This window comes from Aquarana catesbeiana, linkage group LG04, assembly GCF_042186555.1.
Source record: "Aquarana catesbeiana isolate 2022-GZ linkage group LG04, ASM4218655v1, whole genome shotgun sequence".
Taxonomy (NCBI): Eukaryota; Metazoa; Chordata; class Amphibia; order Anura; family Ranidae; genus Aquarana; species Aquarana catesbeiana.
Window position 1 is genome coordinate 217,019,755 of NC_133327.1, and position 20,872 is coordinate 217,040,626.

The 20,872-nt window shown below is 40.5% G+C and overlaps 1 protein-coding gene across 4 annotated transcripts in view; it reads right to left on the reverse strand.

The window, feature by feature from the left end:
- The window catches only part of GOLIM4 (golgi integral membrane protein 4), a 217,352-nt gene that overhangs the window by 14,269 nt on the left and 182,211 nt on the right, over positions 1-20,872 (reverse strand). For all 4 annotated transcript variants that reach the window (XM_073626155.1, XM_073626153.1, XM_073626154.1 and 1 more), the window contains 4 exons: positions 16,430-16,542; positions 12,287-12,442; positions 11,186-11,254; positions 10,322-10,396 (listed from right to left, as the gene is read on the reverse strand). In XM_073626155.1, coding sequence (XP_073482256.1) covers positions 10,322-10,396; positions 11,186-11,254; positions 12,287-12,442; positions 16,430-16,542 — 413 coding nt within the window. The remainder of the gene's footprint in view (positions 1-10,321; positions 10,397-11,185; positions 11,255-12,286; positions 12,443-16,429; positions 16,543-20,872) is intronic.

Here is a 20,872-nt window from a genome sequence, read left to right on the forward strand (position 1 = left end):
CCTTCTTGCATTACCTGCCTCTTCCATTTTAGTACTATTTTTTTCCCCTACTGGGCATTCTTACTTATTTTTTTTAATTTTTCTGTTTATTCAGCTTTAGATTTTGTATTATTTTAGTGGATTTTAATGTCCTTTTTTGATCATGCAACCAGTTATGTTTGTATTTTAGACTGAATTTACGTCTGTCCATGTATGGTGTTTCACCTCTCCAAGTAACTTTGATTATCTAATTAGCAAATTAATGACGTGTGCTGCCAGGAGGGGTTTATACACTATATATTGTGGCATTTTTGTACATGGCATTTGTAGTGAACAAGGCCCACGCGGTTTACATCTGCTGTCTGTTCCTGTGTCTTCTATGGATAATCAATACATTTTGACGGTTTTAAAGAGCAAGCAAGGAGTTGCGGACTATCTTTTCTCATAATTGCTATTGCAGCTGTGCGCCTGCCTTTCCGCACCCAGGTAGCTCTGAAAATTTTTCTGATCTTATTGGGTAGTAGCACCCTACCTCTGCTCTATTTTACAAGAGGAGTAGAATATACCTGGGGCTGAGATGCCTTATCTCACACCAGCTAAAGTATGCCTTCCAGGTGGGATGGTAGAGCCTACAAGAGGACATTTTTCTCACCTTGAGAAAAGGTGGAAATGCTCTGATCTTTTACGACCTGAGTTTCAACAGTCATTACGTAAAGCATACAACTGATAAGCAGGGTGGAACAGAGGGCCTTGTGACAGGAGGTCTGACCTGTTTGGAAGAGGCCATGGCTTTTCACCAGAAGTCTGCGTACCAAGTTCTCCTGGCCCAATTGGGGGCGTTGAGGATCCCCAGAATCTGTTAGGAATGCATACACCAGTTTGAACCAGAACCAAGGAATCAATAGGGCATCCAGCACAAGAGCTGGAGGTAGACCTGGTCACAAACCTGTCTATTTTTTTGTTGAATCTGGAGGCCATGATGTCCACATCTGGTGATCACCATTTTTGCCAGGGGATCAGGAAAATTTCGAAGCGGTGGGACCACTCCCAAGTCAAGTCATTGGCGTTTCAGTAAGTCCACCTGCCAATCATCTACTCCTGGTATGTATATAGCTAAGAAAGTTGAAATGCGGCTCTCCAACCAGGAGAGAATCAGGCTTGCTTCCTTCAGAGCTACCTGACTTCTGCCACCCTCTTGGTGGTTTATGTAGGCTACAGCCATGGCATTATCTGACTATGCCCTGACTGGGTGACTGTGAAAAGGGGTCCAGCATAGCAGTGTCAGCCTTCTTGCTCACAGCTCCAAAATTTTGATGGGGAGCAGGTTCAACCAGCACCATCATGAATTATAGACTGCACCACCCTTTTAGGCTTGTGTCCATGGTAATGACCTTCCAGGGAGAGGGAAGGAACTTTTTCCCAGATTATAGGCCTGAGTTGGAAAGCCATCATGCCAGGGAGAATTTGGCCTAGCTGGACAGTAGTAGTGGGCAATCCAGAAAAAAAGCCCTACTTTTCCCACCCCATGAGAATGTTGATCTGAAGCTTATCTCTGCCATTTTTAGGTGAGAGCATCCTCTGTGGGGTACTTACGAGATAGATGTGGACTGGGAGGGTTTTTGCATGTCCGGGAAGGAAGCTGCTATAACCCAAATGCTGACGGATGTCCTATTGTTGTGTCTCTGGAAAAGCAGGTAGTTGGGAGATCAGCTGATGTGCTTTATGCATTCTCAGTGGAAATGGCAGGTGGAAGCACATCAGCTAAAAGGAGTTATGTAATTACGCCAACCACCCAAGCAACAATGCTGAGTGGGAAAAACCCACCAAATTTAAAAAGGTGTTATACAACCACAATTCCAAAACAGTTGGGACGCTGTGTAAAATCTACATAAAAACGGAATGCAATGATTTGCAGATTTCATAAACCTATATTTTATTCACAACAGAAAAAATATCAAATGTTTTCACTGTGAAAATGTATAATTTTAACCACTTCAGCCCCGGAAGAATTGGCTGCTCAATGACTAGGCAATTTTTTGCGATACGGCACTGTGTCGCTTTAACTGACAATTGCGCTGTCGTGCGATGCTGTACCCAAACAAAATTGACAACCTTTTTTTCCCACAAATAGAGCTTTCTATTTGATCATCTCTGTGTTTTTTTTTTTTTTTGCGCTATAAACAAAAAAAGCGACAATTTTGAAAAAAAAACATGATATTTTGTCCTTTTTGCTGTAATAAATAGCCCCAATTTTTTTTAAAAAGCTAATTTTTTCCTCAGTTTAGGCCGATATGTATTTGTCTGCATATTTTTGGTAATAAAAAGCGCAAAAAGCGTATATTGATTAGTTTGTGTAAAAGTTATAGCGTCTACAAAATAGAGGATAGATTTATGGCATTTTTATTATTTTTTTTTTTTTTTACTAGTAATGGCGCGAAATTTGCGATTTTTATCGAGACTGTGACATTATGGCGGACACATCGGATACTTTTCATGCTTTTTTGGGTCGATTGACAATTATACAGTGATCAGTGCTATAAAAATGCCGTGATTACTGTATAAATGTGATATAAAGGCGATCAAGGAGTTAACTATGTTCCCTATGCGTGTGTTCTAACTGTGGGGGGTGGTACTGACTATAGGAGATGACAGATCGTGATTCCCAGCTCTTAGGAACTCACGATCTCTCTCTCTTCTCCTCACAGAACTGGGATGTGTGTGTTTACACACACATGTCCCTGTTCTGCCTCTCGTGCCCGCCGGTCAAGAGCATCTGCACACCCGCTGTGCAGTGGGCACGCGCACATGTGCCTGCCTAAAAGGACAGACGTATAACTACGACAGTTTGCAGGATTGTGCCGACCTGCCGTTGTATGACGGCGGCTGGTTGGCAAGTGGTAAGAAAAAAATAAAGTCATTTTGAAACTGATGGCAGATACACATCTTAAAATAAAGTTGGGACAGGGCCATGTTTACCAAGGTCTAGCATCCCATCTTCTTTTAACAACACTCTGTAAATGTCTGGGAACTGAGATCAGTTGCTGGAGTTTTGGGAGGAATGTTGTCCCATTCTTGCTTAATATAGGATTCTAAATGCTCAACTTCCTTGTCATATTTTTCGCTTCAAGATGTGCCAAATGTTTTCAGTTAGTGAAAGTTCTGGATTGGACTTACTCGAAAAAGACATCTGGATGGGAGCAAATACTGCTCTAAAATCTGGAAATATCTTTCAGCATTGTTGAAAGTTTTCCATATGTGCAAGCTCCCCATTCAATATGCACTAATGCACCCCCATACTATCAGGGATGCAAGCTTTTAAACTGAGCACTAATAGGAAACTGGGAAGTCCCTCTCCTCTTTAGTCCAGAGGATGCAGCACCCATGGTTGCCAAAAAGAATGTCAAATTTCGTCTGACCACAGAACATTTTCCCATTTTAAATGAGCTTTGGCCCAGAGAAAACAGCATCATTTCTGGATCATGTTCAGACATGGCTTCTTCTTTGCATCACAGAGCTTTAACTTGCATTTTTAGATGGCACGGTGAACTATGTTCACAGACAGTGACTTTTGGACATATTCCTGAGCCCATGCAGTGAAGTCCATCACAGATCATACCTTTTTTAATGCAGCCTGAAGATCACGGCATCCAATATTGAGTTTTGGCCTTGTCCCTTGCACACAGAGATTTCTCCAGTTTCTCCGCATCATTTAATGATATAATGTACTATAGATGATGATATATTCAAAGTCGTTGCAATTTTATGTTGAGGAACTTTATTCTGAAATTGTTTGACAATTTTTAGATACAGCTTTTCACAGTTTGGTGAACCTTTGCCCATATCCACTTCTGAGACACTCTGACTCACCAAGACACCATTTTTATACCTGAATATGCTACTGACCTGTTTCCAATTAACCCAATTAGTATCACAATGTTTCTCCAGCTCATCCTCGTTAATACCACAATTTGTTGCCCTGTCCCAACACTTTTTAACGTGTTGCTGCCATCAGTTTCAAATTTACCTTTTTTCTTAAAATGGTACATTTTCTCAGTTTAAGCATTTGATATGTTTTCTATTGTGAATAAAATATGAGTTTATGAAATTTGCAAATTATTGCATTCTGTTTTTATGTAGATTTTACACAGTGTCCCAACTGCCCCCTGATGTGACAAATAAGCCATGGTATACAAACAACAGTCCTGTGTTAGGTACTGTACGATTAAGTTATATTCATAGATCTATTATAAACACTTCCACATTTTACAATTGTCAAGGTGTTCTTAACCACTTGCCGACCGCCGTACGCCGGTGTACGTCCCTTTTTTGAGGACAGATATCGTTGTTATGGCAACAGCTTGCTGCCATAACCCCGGTATCCCCGTTTTCGGCCGGCGGTTTGCTACAAGATAAAAGTGGTCCCTGCGGTGGATTCACCGCAAGATCGCTTTTATCGGTAGCAGGAGAGGGCCTCCCCCCTCCTTCCGCGATCTGGTGCCCGCCACCGCTTACCGGAGCCGGCGGCAGCTGCGGAGGCTATCGCGTCTGTTCCCTAGCTGTGCATGGAGTCGAGTAAGGGGAAGATGGCGTCTACTCATCTCCATGACACTGCAGGGCGGAAGCGATGTCAAAACATCACTTCCGCCCATACGTCTTAAAGGCACATTTTTTTCAATGTCATTTTTTTAAATGGCTTTTTTTTTTTTTTTTAAATTGTATTTTAGTGTAAATATGAGATCTGAGGTCTTTTTGGCCCCAGATCTCATATTTAAGAGGACCTTTCATGCTTTTTTCTATTACAAGGATTACATTCCTTCTAATAGGAATAAAAGTGACACAATTTTTTTTTTTTAAAACAGTGTAAAAATAAATAAAATCATGTAAAATAAATAAGAAAAATAAAATAAAATTTTTTTTAAATATTTTTTTAAAACGCCCGACCCGACAAGCTCGCGCGCAGAAGCGAACGCATACGTGAGTAGAGCCCGTATATGAAAACAGTGGTCAAACCACACATGTGAGGTATCGCCGCGATCGTTAGAGCGAGAGCAATAATTCTAGCCCTAGACCTCCTCTGTAACACAAAACATGCAACCTGTAGAATTTTTTAAACATCGCCTATGGAAATTTTTGAGGGTAAAAGTTTGACGCCATTCCACGAGCGCGCACAATTTTGATGCGTGACATGTTGGGTATCAATTTACTTAGTGTAACATTATCTTTCACAATATAAAAAAAATTGGGCTAACTTTACTGTTGTCTTATTTTTATATTCAAAAAAGTAAATTTTCTCAAAAAAAAAGCACGCTTGTAAGACCGCTGCGCAAATACGGTGTGAAAAAAAGTATTGCAATGACCGCCATTTTATTCTCTAGGGTGTTAGAAAAAAAACAATATATAATGTTTGGGGGTTCTAAGTAATTTTCTAGCAAAAAAAAACTGTTTTAAACATGTAAACACCTAAATTCCGAAATGAGGCTGGTCCTTAAGTGGTTAAGGTACCCCATTCTGAGGAAAAAAAAAACAATTATTCTACATTCCAGACATACCTCCCTAAACAAATATGGCCCTAAATGTGAGTAACACTAATGCCGGCCATACACGGTTCGAATTTCATAAGAATTTCGCACCATTAGTGGGCTGCAACAACGGCCGATTTTCGTGAGGCAATCAAATTTGAGGAATCGGACATGTTGGAAATTTTTAGAAAAACGAACCATTTTCTAATCAATGATGGGAGAATCGTGCGAGAAATGAAATAAGAAAAGAAAATTTACAGAGAGAAAAGAAGATTCCCAGCCACAAAAATTCTTTTCTGTAGCAACATGAGGTGAAATTGAAGGCTTGGTAGGCCGAATTTCGAAAATCCATGGTGGCATCATCGGATCACAAAAAAGACGAACTTTCTGATTTTGAAAAGAAAATTTGTTCGAAATTCGACCGTGTATGGCCTGCTTTAGTATAGTGTGCAGCCTCCACGGTTTTCAGACTGTGATAGATTTTAGCAGGCTGCTGGCAGTGGGGCTGTACAATGCACCTGTGCCTCCCAGGTGCCTGATAAAACTAAGATTTGATGCACATGCACATTTGATGCAGGCTAAAGTGCTAATGTGCATGTGGCCTGAGTGCTAGTTCACACCAGATGCAGTTCTGTGCTTTTTTCTGCACTAAAAATACATGCACAGTGTTTTTCATGTATTCCAAAGGTTAGTTTACACCAGTGCAGTTTCCAGTGCAGGAAAAAAAAAGTATAGGACGTGCTGCATTGTTTCTGCACAGAACTGTACTGGAACCTAGCAAAATATATCAAAAACACACTGGAACTGCAAAAATTGATCCAGAACGTATCCAGAGTGCATTTTTGTGGTGTGAACTGACCCCAAAAATGCTTGTCCATGCATTCCAATGGCTCTAGTTCACACCAGTACAGTCAGTTCCAGTCAGTTTCCGGTGCGTGCAGAAACTGACCGGAAACTGACTGGAACTGACTGCATTGGTGTGAACTAGAGCCATTGGAATACATGGAAAACACCGTGCATGTATTTTTAGTTCAGAAAAAAAGCACACAGAACTGTATCTGGTGTGAACTGGCCCTTAATGTGGTGGTTGCATTAATTATTTTGTTTTTAGTTTTTTTTTCCACCTGGTGATCTGGACAATAAAGACTTCCTGCCCAAAGATGTCTCTCCTTTGGATGAAGGAGTAACAAAGACACCTTGGAACAGCAGTATTTTCAGTCTGGGGGGATAGTATTAAATGCACTCTAATGCTGGCCATACACTATACGAAAAATCGGCCGAAAAATCGTTCGTATAGACACTTCGTTCGTTTTTAGGCAAGTTAATGGGCACAAATCAATCATTTGTGACGTTTTTGTGGAAAAAAAACGAACGTACAATAAATTGCAAGGTTAATGTGTTTCCCGTCCGAACTGTCTGCACTAGGTATATGTAAAAAAACGAACAAAAAATAATTTATTCATGTCCACTGAACAATTTATCGGTCATTACATGATGGCTCGATCGTTTGCGGTCACGGTTGAACGTTCGTTTTTCGAAAATGTGTTCGGCCGATTTTTTGTATAGTGTATGGCCAGCATAAGATTCAGATGGACTTGCCTAATGAATTAAAGCTGAACTCAAGCTAACACTGGAACAGAAACAGTTTTTCTTCCTATTTTTACATAAATGAATAAATGCTGACCATTGTAAGCAACCCCATGTCAGTGGTAAATAGATCTGTTGAAGGAAGTTGAAAAACAACATATTTATTGGCAGGTGAAAATAACAGAAAAAACAAATGCAACCACCATGTCTAATGCTGTGTACACTTTTTGACTGGACTGGTCTGACAGAACAAATCCGTCGGACAATTCGACGGTGCGTGGGCTCCATCGGACCTACAGTGGACTTTTTCTGTCGAAAATCTGACGGACCTTAGATTTGGAACATGCTTCAAATCTTTCCATTGGACTCGAGTCAGGTCGAAAAATCCGCTCGTCTGTATGCTAGTCCGACGGACAAAAAACGATGCTAGGGCAGCTATTGGCTACTGGCTACCTTCCTTATTTTAGTCCGGTCGTACGTCATCATGTACAAATCTGTCGGACTTTGGTGTGATCGTGTGTAGGCAAGTCCGTTCATTAGAAAGTACGTCGAACGTCCGTCGTAATTCCATCGAAAGTCCGTCAGAAAGACCGTCAGACCTTTGTTGCCGAAAAGTCTGCCCGTGTGTACACGGCATAAGAGTTGGTAAGCTGCAATATACCGCTAATACATTTGTGTTTTTGGGTTTAAGTGCTTCCATCTTTGTGTATAAGGAAAGGTAATTAAAGTTATATTTTAAAAAAGCCTAGTCAGAGCAATAGAAGAATTCTTATACCAATCTGCCACTAAGAAACCACCTATCAACAATAAAGGTAAATAGCATTACATTCTGATCAGTAGCTTTTACCATCAATAGCACATTTATCTAACATACACACGAACAAATATCCTTTGATGCTGTAATCTTTATTGTTTGTCCTCTCCTTCTCTCTTTAAATAGTAAAGTGATACTAGAAGGAAATAATCTGAACATAAAAAGGCCCCAGATGGGTTCTAGTAGAGTGACAATATGACTTCAGCAGACTCCTGAATACTGAAATCACCACCATATGTGACATCTGCAAAGTATAGAGAGCACAAGGAAGTCAAGTGAAAACTACACTAGAACACAAACTCCCAAGAGCGTGGAGGGTCACAGAAAATGTAAGCAAATAAGTTTATTTGGTATCTGCCTTACAGCATTACCATCTATCAGTGCTGAAGCAAATTGGCCCTTTTAATGGCTTTTATACAGTTAGCAATGATGGTGATAAAGGTGATTTGTCATGCGTGTATTTATTTGTACAGTAAGAAATGTAGCTTTACTATAGCTTATGTCTAAAATGGCAAGTACACATTTATCAGTAGATTTGTCAACAAAAGCCACTTGTACTTCTTAAGCATGTTCTTTTTGTTTTTTTACTTAGAAGCTAATAAACACAGTACACAGGCCAAAAGTGATGTCTAATTAGTCCTATTGCCTGACAATATTGAGACATGTATGGCCACCCAAATCTATTCTTGGCCTGGAAAAACTTTAGGCTTTTGGGACTAGAGGAATTATAATTTAGCACACGGGAGCAGCCTCTCATATCTGTGTCAACACAGAAATAAGGAAAAGCATGATGTTTCATGGAAAATGAGTGCCTAGCATACCAATAATGACCACTGTCAAACACAAACTGGTTCATTCATAAGTAGTTGGACACAAGAGTGAAGTATGTCTGCAGTGCTCAAACCCTCATATTGTTGCACTGCCAAAATAATTTGATGAACGAAGCACTCCACTTATTTATACACTTTTATGCCTTGCATTGACATTTTTTTTCGTTTAACCCAGAGGGCTGAACAAACAAAACCAAGGAGCTTGCTGTACTAACTATACAATGTTAGCACAGTGATCTCCATGCTGAGCTTTTGTGTTCTGACAGGAGGACTGCTCCCCTGCCAGAGCACACTAGTCAGCGCTCGGAGCCATTGGCTGTGAGTGCTGATCAGATGCCGATTGGCTGCTGTTTTTCCAGCATGCCCATTTGACAGAAGCCGGAAGTTCTGTTGGCTTCTGTATACACGGGCCGATTGTCGGGCGGTTTCTGTTGAACCGGCCAATACCAGCCAATATTCGGCCCATGTGTACCAGGCTTTAGGCTCTGAGCGAAAGCTTGCACAAAACTGTCAAAAATGGACATAAATAAATGCACTGTAACTCATATGAAGAAGCCCTTAATACGGCAAAACGATCTATGCATAGATGTTCAAAATGGGAAAAGGCTAAAGAAGATATTTTTAGGTACATAAGATAAGCCCGTAAGGACTAAGGAGGGGGCTATACAGTGACCGATCACTGTGCTAGTCAATCACAGGCTATCATAGCAATTAGGTGATCAGGAACTGGTCATCGTGTTCCCGATTTTTAGTGTGAGACACAGAGTTGTTGTTAAGAAGTGCTAGAACAGCGCAAAACATGTCAATATCTTTCTTTCCCCCTCTGTGATTCTTTGTTTTTGTACCTCCATTTTGATGAATAAAGCCCACAAGGTGTGTAGCAATCCAGTGCATCTTTTCATTTCTATGAGACATAGGGATGTCCGTGACACAGTAGCACATATGTCCGGCCCCATGGATAAAGACCCACCTGCACATATATGCGTATGTGCGGGGGGGAAGGGTTAAAAGAGAAGTCCATTTTATGACCATGTGTCATGTTATACCTAAACTTAAGGTGTAACATGGTCACAGTCTGCAGCCCCCCAACCCCAAAAGCGCCCCCCTTTCTTAACACCTTAAGAATCCGGGGGTTCTTTTCACTGCCATCTCTTGTATTCACAGTTGCGTCATTCATTCACAGTGATCTGCGAATTAAAGAAAATACTAATGACGCAATATTAGATCAGTGTTATCTTCACCTGCACACAGGGCTTCTGTATTTAATTTGCTTCAACAACCTCTCTACTAGGGCACTACTTCTACCCCCTAAGCTATTGAATAAATTCTCTTGTACATTAAAACTGAAAAAAGAGTTTGAGACCAAAATAACCAATAGCAAATAAGATGGTTTAGTATTTTTTTTTGCCAGTGGGATATTTATACGAGTATAAGCATGGGACTTCTAAAAAGCCCAGATTATGGTTTGAATGTTATTTACAATATATATGTTGTTCACCCAGTCTATGTATAATGAAAATATAATATATATTGAAAAATACATACTAACATATCATGAAATATTAATTTTACAATCTAATTATATTCCTTACATTTTCTTCATTTTCACCATATGGTTCTTCTCCATTTTGTTCTCTCTTTCTCTCCTCTGTGAGATCTTCCTGTACCTAAACAAATATAAGGCATCAATAAATCAAGACATATATTGAGGAATTAATGGGATATTAGATTTATATCCCCCTGTGCACTGAATTGTGACTAACATTAACAAAGTCCCTGTGTTACTCCTGTGTATATGCATCACGGATTCATATGAACACTTTTCAAGGTGACACATGAGTGAATCCAATCAGTAACTAAAACTAGAGAAAGATGACTGCTGCATATAGTATATAACCTATATACACCCCTTTCATTTCATAAACTACATTTAAAACTCGCTGTGGTTATGGATTTAATAAATGATAAGGTACGATGTGCACACTTCGGTATATTGGAACAATATAAAACAGCTTTCAATTCAGCTTCCTAGTAAAAAGCCCACTATGCCTAATATTAAAGATAAATGAACTGACATAACCATAAATAAAATGTGATGTTTCCAGTCTTGAAAAAATATAGTTAGAGCAGCGTGTATAAAGAGTAATGTGTTGTTGGGATAATAAAAAAAAAACAATGTGTATTCTAGATGGAATTTGAGACTGGGACGTTAATCTCACAAGTCATCAATCCACTTGTCCCCAGTAACCTTAGTTAAACCATGTGTGACTCTGCCAGTCGTGAAATTTGTTGCAGTCTTTGGACTTGTGCATAGATCTGTGTGTTTTTATACTTTCCCAAAGATCAGGTGTCTGGATCGTTGATCCAATAAGGGCATTCTCTTGGGGACAGTTTTATTTATTTTAAAGCTGGGCAACTAATAATGCAGTGTTAATAAAAGGACATGTTGAACACACCTCTTCTTCTCCTTCCTCCTGGTATTGTTCATCAACATTATCCTCCTGCTGGTCAGGATTCCCAGCCATCTTTAAAAGCAAACAACAACATTTATTATTATTATAAAGGATTTATATAGCGCTAACCGTTTGCGCAGCATTTTACTTAATATGATCACTGAATTGCAAAGAGCATGTTTGCTAAGGGAACACAAACTTTGTGTTTGTTACAGAAAGAATGCACCAAAAAACTAGCAACCAAGTAATGTATATACAGTAGCAGTGAACAAAGCTGCCTTCTCATTGGAGATGCACTGCAGCCTGGCTGCTGGGCACACTTGTGTCACTGACCTCTGTGGCAGCAATGGTAATCAGTATGCACTGACAAGGGACTGGACTCACTGCAGACACCACAGCCATCAATGACTTCCACAAGTGCCTCAAAACCAGACTGTGGTCAGGGAGAGGTGAGCGCATTCCTAGGAAAAACAACTGCCCTCACCACTGGCTCTGACAATGGCATTAACACGGGTTGAATATCAGGTGGCATCGCCGTTCAATAGAAACCGGCTGATATTCAGCCCGTGTACAGCAGTCAGTACGACAGAAGCTGGCCGACTTCTGTCGAAGGGGCATGACTGAAAAAGGGTCTGCCGTTCTGGTGGGGGCAGTTTTTTTTTTTTAGTTCAGCCCTGCTGGGTTGAATGGAAAAAGAAATATCAGTGTGTAGCAGGCTTTTAATTGTTCTTTGCTTCTATACATTTATTATGATACAGCAAACTACACTTTCAGGTTTACTCAGATTTCATACTGCTAAAGCCATAAACTGGAATTATTTTTCATTCCTCTATTTTGATACAGAGCAAATAGGAGAATTTCATTAAAAATAATTACTGTGTGTTGCAATATAAAAAAATAAATAAATAAAAAAGGTTGCTAGCCATTTGCTTTGCAAGTGAAGCATAAAAATGTGTGTTTTCTATGAGCATTTGCTTGGAAAGCAGGATGAGGTCTGTGGGTTATCAGCTTGTTGACTTTCTCTTAGCTTCCGTTCTTGTGGAGTTCTTCTGCCTCCAAGTGACTCTAACTGGCACTTTATTCAGCCACAGCAGAAGCTCTTACCACTAAATGCTCTTGTTTCTCAGCCTGGTCTTGCTGCTGTCTTTGCTCCTCATTCTCATCTGGCAGGTTCTCTTCTCGCTCTTGTTCTGCCTCTTCAAATTCATCTTCTCCTTGGTTATTGGGATCATCTGCAGGGTTCACATCGTCTCCGGCAGCCTAGTGTACGTGCATAAATCATGTTACTAAAACACTGGAAATGCTTTTGTTACACTAGAGTAATGATTTTGTCTTCACTGGGTATGCTTCTAATGCTATAGAAAAGAAATTACTCTGGTTTATACTAAATAAGATACTGAACCTTGTTTATCACAACTTATAGTGAAATTAAATAAAATTTTTATTGAGTTTCAGAGCTGCTCAAAATGTGTATACTAAAAAACAAACCATAATTAAGATTAATTTGTCTCATCTAGCATTGCTTTAGTGTCCATATTAAACTTAGAAAAGCATTCATCTATCTTTTGCATCACAGATTTTTTTATAAACTGAAGGCACACAAATTTGCATTCGAAAGGGGAGTTGTGGTCTGAGGAACCACTCTGACACAGCCATCCCTGAATACAGCAAAAGAAGGGGAGGATGGCCTTGGGACTTTGAGTGAGGTGGGAGAGATTCGGAACACTTCCATAATAAGTGCAAAAAATGTTTTATTGATCACAAAATGCTAAATACATAAATGGGATCAGCAATAAATGTGCAATACCCGGCATAGTGGCCTAGTTTCAAGCATGAGTAAAAAACAAATACAATTCATTACACTTGATTTGTACATCCATAAAAGATATTATACATAGTAAATCGCTAAACAGCTAAAAATACACATACATCAGCTGAATTTGGAAAATACACAATACACATGCATGGATAGCAGCAGTATATGATCATGATATGACCAACTTCAAATACCCAGCACAATGGGCATGCATGTGGCATCGATGGTGCCCTACGCATTTCGCGAGTCTCCTCTCGCTCATCAGGGGCTGCTGCAAATTTATGTGTCTAAAACAAAAGATATAAAAATAGTGAGGGTGTGTAAATGACTAAATACGTCGGGTAAACACGATAGTTGGCACGAGAGGTCTGTAACGAGACGATCTCGTACTTACCACTTGACTGGATTGGGTCACCAAAAAGCCGGGTCTCAAGATGGCGGCAGTAAGCAATGCCGGTTCGGGGGCTGAGGGGGAGTGGCAGCCAACAACCGCAGCAGGAAAGGCCAGGAGGCACAGCAAGGACCGCAGGAGCTGTATGGTAAGTGGTCTGGAGGTGTCCATAAACATATCTAGAAAGAATGTATGTAGGGATGCATGAGTCTCAACAGATGTACCAAGGACAGACTAGGCATCAGAGGGTCATCTCTGACCCTCAAGAATAACCAAAAAGGATTGTATTATGAAAAAAGAAAATGGAGTATATATGTATACAAAGTTAACATTGGTTCCTGATATGAAATGGTAGAAAATAAATGGACCGTCATGATGACAGATGATTAAGGGCAAGGGCTGGAGAGAAGTGCACACATAGATAAATATATAATATAAGATGGATCTAAAGTATATGTGGGTAAATGTGTGAGCCAACAAAAAATATTTAAATAATCTTATGTGTGGTGACACCACACATAATGTGTGTCTGTCACCACACATAAGATAATATAAATATTTTTTGTTGGCTCACACATTTACCCACATATACTTTAGATCCATCTTATATTATATATTTATCTATGTGTGCACTTCTCTCCAGCCCTTGCCCTTAATCATCTGTTATCATGATGGTCCATTTATTTGCTACCATTTCATATCAGGAACCAATGTTAACTTTGTATACATATATACTCCATTTTCTTTTTTCATAATACAATCCTTTTTGGTTATTCTTGAGGGTCAGAGATGACCCTCTGATGCCTAGTCTGTCCTTGGTACATCTGTTGAGACTCATGCATCCCTATATACATTCTTTCTAGATATGTTTATGGACACCTCCAGACCACTTACCATACAGCTCCTGCAGTCCTTGCTGTGCCTCCTGGTTTTTCCTGCTGTGGTTGTTGGCTGCCACTCCCCCTCAGCCCCTGAAACGGCATTGCTTACTGCCGCCATCTTGAGACCCGGCTTTCTGGTGACCCAATCCAGTCAAGTGGTAATTACGAGGTCGTCTCGTTACAGACCTCTCGTGCCAACCTTTGTGTTTACCCCGACGTATTTAGTCATTTACACACCCTCATTATTTTTATATCTTTTGTTTTAGACGCATACATTTGCATCAGCCCCTGATGAGCGAGAGGAGACTCGCAAAACGCGTAGGGCACCATCGATGCCACATGCATGCCCATTGTGCTGGGTATTTGAAGTTGGTCATATCATGGTCATATACTGCTGCTATCCATGCATGTGTATTGTGTATTTTCCAAATTCAGCTAATGTATGTGTATTTTTAGCTGTTTAACGATTTACTATGTATAATATCTTTTATGAATGTACAAATCAAGTGTAATGAATTGTATTTGTTTTTTACTCATGCTTGAAACTAGGCCACTATGTCGGGTAACGCACATTTATTGCTGATCCCATTTATGTATTTAGCATTTTGTGATCAATAAAACATTTTTTGCACTTATTATGGAAGTGTTCCGAATCTCTCCCACCTCACTCAAAGTCCCAAGGCCATCCTCCCCTTATTTCACAAATTTGCATTCAGATTCAGAAATGATGTCCTGTCTCACACTAAAGTGGAGAAGTGATTCTAATATCACCAGGTACATTAACAGACAAAGTATATTAAAGTCTAACACCATTAGAGCTGCAATACAATAAACAAACACAATAATTTAATCTGCGTATGTTTATTTTCTGAAGCTACAAAAGAACCCCATTTAAGGCATCGTGGCTTCAGACCTTTAGACTACATTTAATTATTAATCACCTGCAGGTTACCATGGACTGACTACACACATTGTTTTAACTGGTGTTAGGTTGTCCATAAAAATGAGAGAAAGTTTGGATGCTCATCCTTGCATAAACTCAAATGCACAGTTCAGTCAATCTTTTGTGTTCATGGCCATGGACAGGAAAGCTGGGGGGAGCGGACTTGTCCTGTTGAGGAACAATAGCAATCAGAGAATGTTTGCCAATATGGCTGTTCAGTATCTTCTGAGAAATTCCAGGTGGTGGTGTCTTTTGGTACTCACAGATAATGAATGATCATGACTTCCAGAGAACTTGCAAAAGGAGGGATAGCTTGTAGTGATGGAACAAGACACTGAATCAAGTAAGAGGCTCTAATGAAGGGATAGGGCCACCCGAAACATGTAAGTGGAGGTCCTTTGCTCCAGGATGTTAGCCTGGTCCTCATCTAGGATATTACATCACAAGCTATTCTTTCTTATGATGGCTATATTGAAGTGGCAGTTTTTGCTTCTGCATCTAGGGATCTGACATCTAATGAGATATGGGTTGTTCTGATCAAGTAGTTTCTTTGTAAGTGCAATTCATCTATATTTTATTGATTATAAGGCATTTTATGTGCAATATCTGGTATGTTCCGTTTTGTTTTATCTACAGTTATATTATATGCCTTTGGATATATATAGAGCTTGCAAGGATGAGCAGAGAGCCTAGGCACCAGTGAGGCGTGTTACATTTGAAGATTACATTTTCTATATGAACACAGCCTGCAGGTGTCCAGGTATCTTTACATCCACTAGACTACTTCCCTGCTAGAGGCGACTCTACCAATTTGACTTTACAGAATTGCTAGTTCTATTGTTGCACAGAGAAATGCAAAAATACATCAATTAGACTAAACTGTAACCCTAATGAAAACATGTGTGTAAACATCAATATAAATCAGTGGTCTTGATTCCAGGCAAAGTTTCAGTAGCCTTCATAAATGATGATACATTTCCTGATGCTAATCAATGAGAAAGATTACATTACTTCATTAGTGGCCTCCATACATTTTACCTCACAGTTACTGCACTAACAACACTTAAGGGATAGTGACAAAGCTCATCTGTTTTGCAAATTATTCAATTTAATGCAAAGCTTTTTATTAGCATTGTATGGCCATATAAATAGGGTGACTTATATCCAATGTGTCATCATGGCTTCTACTTAAGGAATCACCATATATCACACTTACATCTTGCCGCTCTCTGCTTGCAGGCTGCTGATCTATAGCTTGCTCCTCGTTTGCATTCTTAGCAGTATTTTCTGCCTCTTCAGCTTCATCTTGATGATTCTCTCTTTCATATGCTGCAATGCAATGCCATGACATTAGATATATATTATATGACAACAATAATGCAGGTCTTGAAGGTTATGATTCATGTTTTACAGCATTAGGATTTTGCTGGTTTGGCTTGGTTCGGTGACTTTCCTCAGGCAAGCAATAAAAATTCACAGAAGCGTAGTGAATTTCTGTCAGTGTTGGAAAGCCAAGGGGTACTTGTTATATGCCTAGCTGATGACTGTGGTAAATAAATGAGTGATAAGTAAACAAATAAAAATGGGTGTGTCTAAATATAGATAGCTGATTTATTTTTTGTTCAACTCCAGCCAAAATCTGGAGAAAGGGTTACAGCCCCTGTCAGGTATTTATTGCTGTCTGTGTCAAAACAGATGAGATATCCCCACATTTCCTGTCTGGACAGAAAATGGTAGGAAAACTCTCCAATGGGGAACACAGACAAAATATACCTTTTTTTAAATCATTGCAGCTGGGTTAGATCCTCTATCCCCTCCCCACTTCCTCTTGTCTGGTGTCACAGGGACAGGAAGAGGGAAAAATCTTCCTAATGGAGTTACAGACAAAAACCTAAATGTGACAAAAATGTTTATTATTTTCCAATCCAATTCCTCTGGAGTCAGGCTTTACATTTAGTTAGGATATCCTGTGCATTTGGCCAATCACCCTAAAGCATGTTACAGTCAGAGAATATTACATGAAACCTATAGTCATGTGAAAAAGTAGGTACACCCCATGGAAATTGTTGACTTTTCCCAAATATATGGATAGGCAAACCTATGATCTTCATTCGAACAGAGCCTACAGTTAGAGGTGATATGCATGAATAAAATCACAAGCAAAATTTAACCTTTAAATATTTTATACATCAAAAATATCATTTTGATCATTCCTACATGTGCATTCTCTTCAGTTGTAAGATGTTTGTAGGCTTTCTTGGATAAACTGCCCCATTTTAAACACCCTTACCTCCTCACCACATACACACTACCCAAAACCCTAGGGCACCACCCGAGAGACCCATAGTATTGGGCATAGGGTCCCTAACAGAAAACGCAAGTAAATTTGTAGACACATTTCTAATGCCACATGTTTTGAGTTTACCGTCATACATTTGGGACACAACGGACTTGCTTCGACACATCAAGGGGGTCCAGGTCCCTCCAGACGCCCTCCTCGTGGCTATAGATATCGAGGCTCTCTATGCGAGCATCTCCCACGGGCAGGGCGTCCGGATGGCTGGTACCTTCTTGATGGAGCAAGATCGTAATACATGGCCCCTCAATCAGTTTATTTTGAAACTACTGCAGTTTATCCTGACCAAAAACTATTTTTCATACATGGACCAGATCTATTTACAAACACAGGGAGTGGCCATGGGCACTTCCTGTGCATCCTCCTATGCCAACCTTTATTTGGGGGATAGGAGAGATCAATTTTCAGGGATGAGTCCCTACAATCATTTTTGAACCATGTGCTATGTTGGTACAGGTTCACTGACGACCTATTTGTTATCTGGAGGGGTACAGAATCATCACTAATCGAGTTTATCAAACGTTTAAATACTAATCAGTTTAATCTATGCTTTACATTTACTTATGATTATAATCATATCTCCTTTCTCCATTTAAAGATCATCAAAAACCCCACCGGTCAAATAGCAATGGACCTATATATCGGAAACCCACGGCGGGCAATATGTTGCTTCATGCCTCCAGCTTTCATCCCCGTCCCCTGATACGCAGTATCCCGTACTCCCAATATTTAAGGCTGCGTTGTAACTGCACGGAGGGCGGGGATTTTTACATCCAAGCGGCTGTTCTACATGAGCGCCTTTTAGCACGGGGCTATACCCGCACTAATCTTAGGAAGGCCTATAACAGGGCCTTTGCATGGACCAGACCGTCATTGCTATATGGCGCCCCTCATGTAGAAGCATCTAAAACATTTAAAATAGTCACCAAATTCTCCACTCATCACAACCAACTACGTACATTATTGTCAGAACATTGGCATCTCTTAACAGACCATCATATCCTGGGCAAATATGTAAGGCCCAATCTGGAATTGGTGTTCCGTAGAGCCAACCACACTGAGGGATAGATGTAAATCTATCCACTATCGGGTGAGTCCCGGGTGATGGGGAGTCCCCGGGGTACCTTTCGGTGTGGCCATTGTCCACGTTGCCCATGGATTCAGAAAGGTACAACCTTTACTCTTCCCAATGGGGAAATTTTCTCCCCTCCTCAACATGCTAACTGTAGCACGAGGGGAGTTGTTTACCTAATGGTCTGTGCCTGCAATGCATTCTATGTAGGCAAGACTATTGGAGAATTAAGGCAGAGAATGGGAGATCATTTATACTATTCATCCAATGGCAAGCTCACCACGGGCCACCATATAGGCCTACACCATAGATTCCAACCTGAAGTTGCCAAATTCTTGTTCCTGGAAACTATTCCAGAAGACCCATGGGGGGCGATTGGGATTGCGCGATCCTTAGACGTGAAACCATCTGGATCGAGCGACTCAATGTCCTCATACCACGGGGCCTTAATGAAGCCCTTTCATACAAACCCTTCCTGTGAACGGCTTATTCCTTGGTTTTTGGTTTTGTTTCTATTCCTTGCTTTTGTCTATTGTTTTTAGGCTTCTGCCTCTTGCCTATTGCTTTTCACTTTGTATTCTCTTTTTGCCTCCTTTATTCCCTCCCCCCCCCCCCTTTCCCTCCCCCCTCCTCCTGTTATTCTCCCTCCTCCTATTCACCTGTACCTTTGATAATCGTGACGAGTTTTGATTGCGATTTGGGTTTAATTACATATTCCATAAATACTCTTTATTTAATTTTAGGATCCATATGAAATCATTTGTGGTGAGATTATGACTGGAGATTAATTGGTTTTATTATCAATAATGTGTGTAATTATTGGCATATGTGTGTGCCTTGGCAGTGACTGGGATGCAATCTATGCTGTGGTTGTTGCTTTGGAACACACACACTGCCTCGCTACTTGTTTGTCTAAATAGTTTTTTTCTTTGTGTAAATCTTGTTGTCAGGAATGACTTGCCATGGAATTAACAGCGGCTTGGGGTGATATAAACCCCCCAGTGGCAGACATGCGTCTCTCCATTAGGAGGTGGGACCCCAGTTCATGGGCTGCCCTCCCCTTCTTCCCTTGATGATGGCCTCTGGTGAGGGTCACACATGTGCACACCTTTGCGCATGCGCAGTGAGCGAGACGGACACAGTGACGTCAGGCACCGGCGTTACCTGGCACAATGGCGTGGGCCGGGTTGGAGGCTCTAAAAAAGGTGCTTATGGTGGCCCTCATTCAGATGGCTGCCACCCGGGGACAGGCTCTATCACAGGCATTTCAAGGTAAGACGGATCTGTTCAGCCATGTCACTTTTGTGAGCAACCGCCTTGGTTGCTGCTTATACTCGCCAGCATTACCTGTGCTTTCATGACAGGAAGTCGCTTGCTTGGCACTTGCTGATATTGTTACGCTATGTGGTCTATTGCCTATGATGTGGACCAATGGTCCATATCTTTATATGTACTCACTGCACCTGTTTCTTTAGCCTAATGGCTATAGGGGACCTGTTGCTGGCCACGTCTGACCACTGAACATCGCTCCTTACAAACAAGTTTACCTGCCTTTAACCTTGGAATATGGCTGTGTTTTGAGTCCTGCCTTTGATCCCCGGGTGCCATACTACTTATATACTATCCATTGGGTGGGTTAGACTTTTGATTGGATTGATGTTTCCCTTTTCCCTTCCCATCCCTTTTCCCCCCATCCCTCCCTCCCTTTCCCAACACCTCTCTCCCCCCACCCCTCTGGTTCTGTGTTTGTTCCCTTTCCATAGACTATATAGACCCACATTAGAATATTTCTTATATTTTTTTATTTCAGTTATTGCACCTTCCAGTGCCTCCCGTGTTCACCACGGGGGGATTACCCATTTAGGGTGCCTCAAACTGTGCCATTTAGTGCCCCCTATGGGCGCCCACTGGTAAGCTATGCCTGACTATAACACTCCAAAACTATCTTATTTACTATTTTTGTATATTTGTATTTTTTGTTTTTTCTATTGCTTTCATTATTTGTGATGTAACTATGAGACTGTATTTTTCTATAGATGCTTATGGCCGATTCCTCCTGAAGAAGCGACTTGTGTCCCAAAACATGTAGAGGATTACGTCTGGACCTACATCTTTACTCTCCATATACCAGTTGGTACCAGTTGGGGTTTATTTGTTTTTTTTTTTGAACCATCTGTTACTGTATGCAATAACTATTTTATGTATTGTTATACTTAATGTTTTTTATCTAC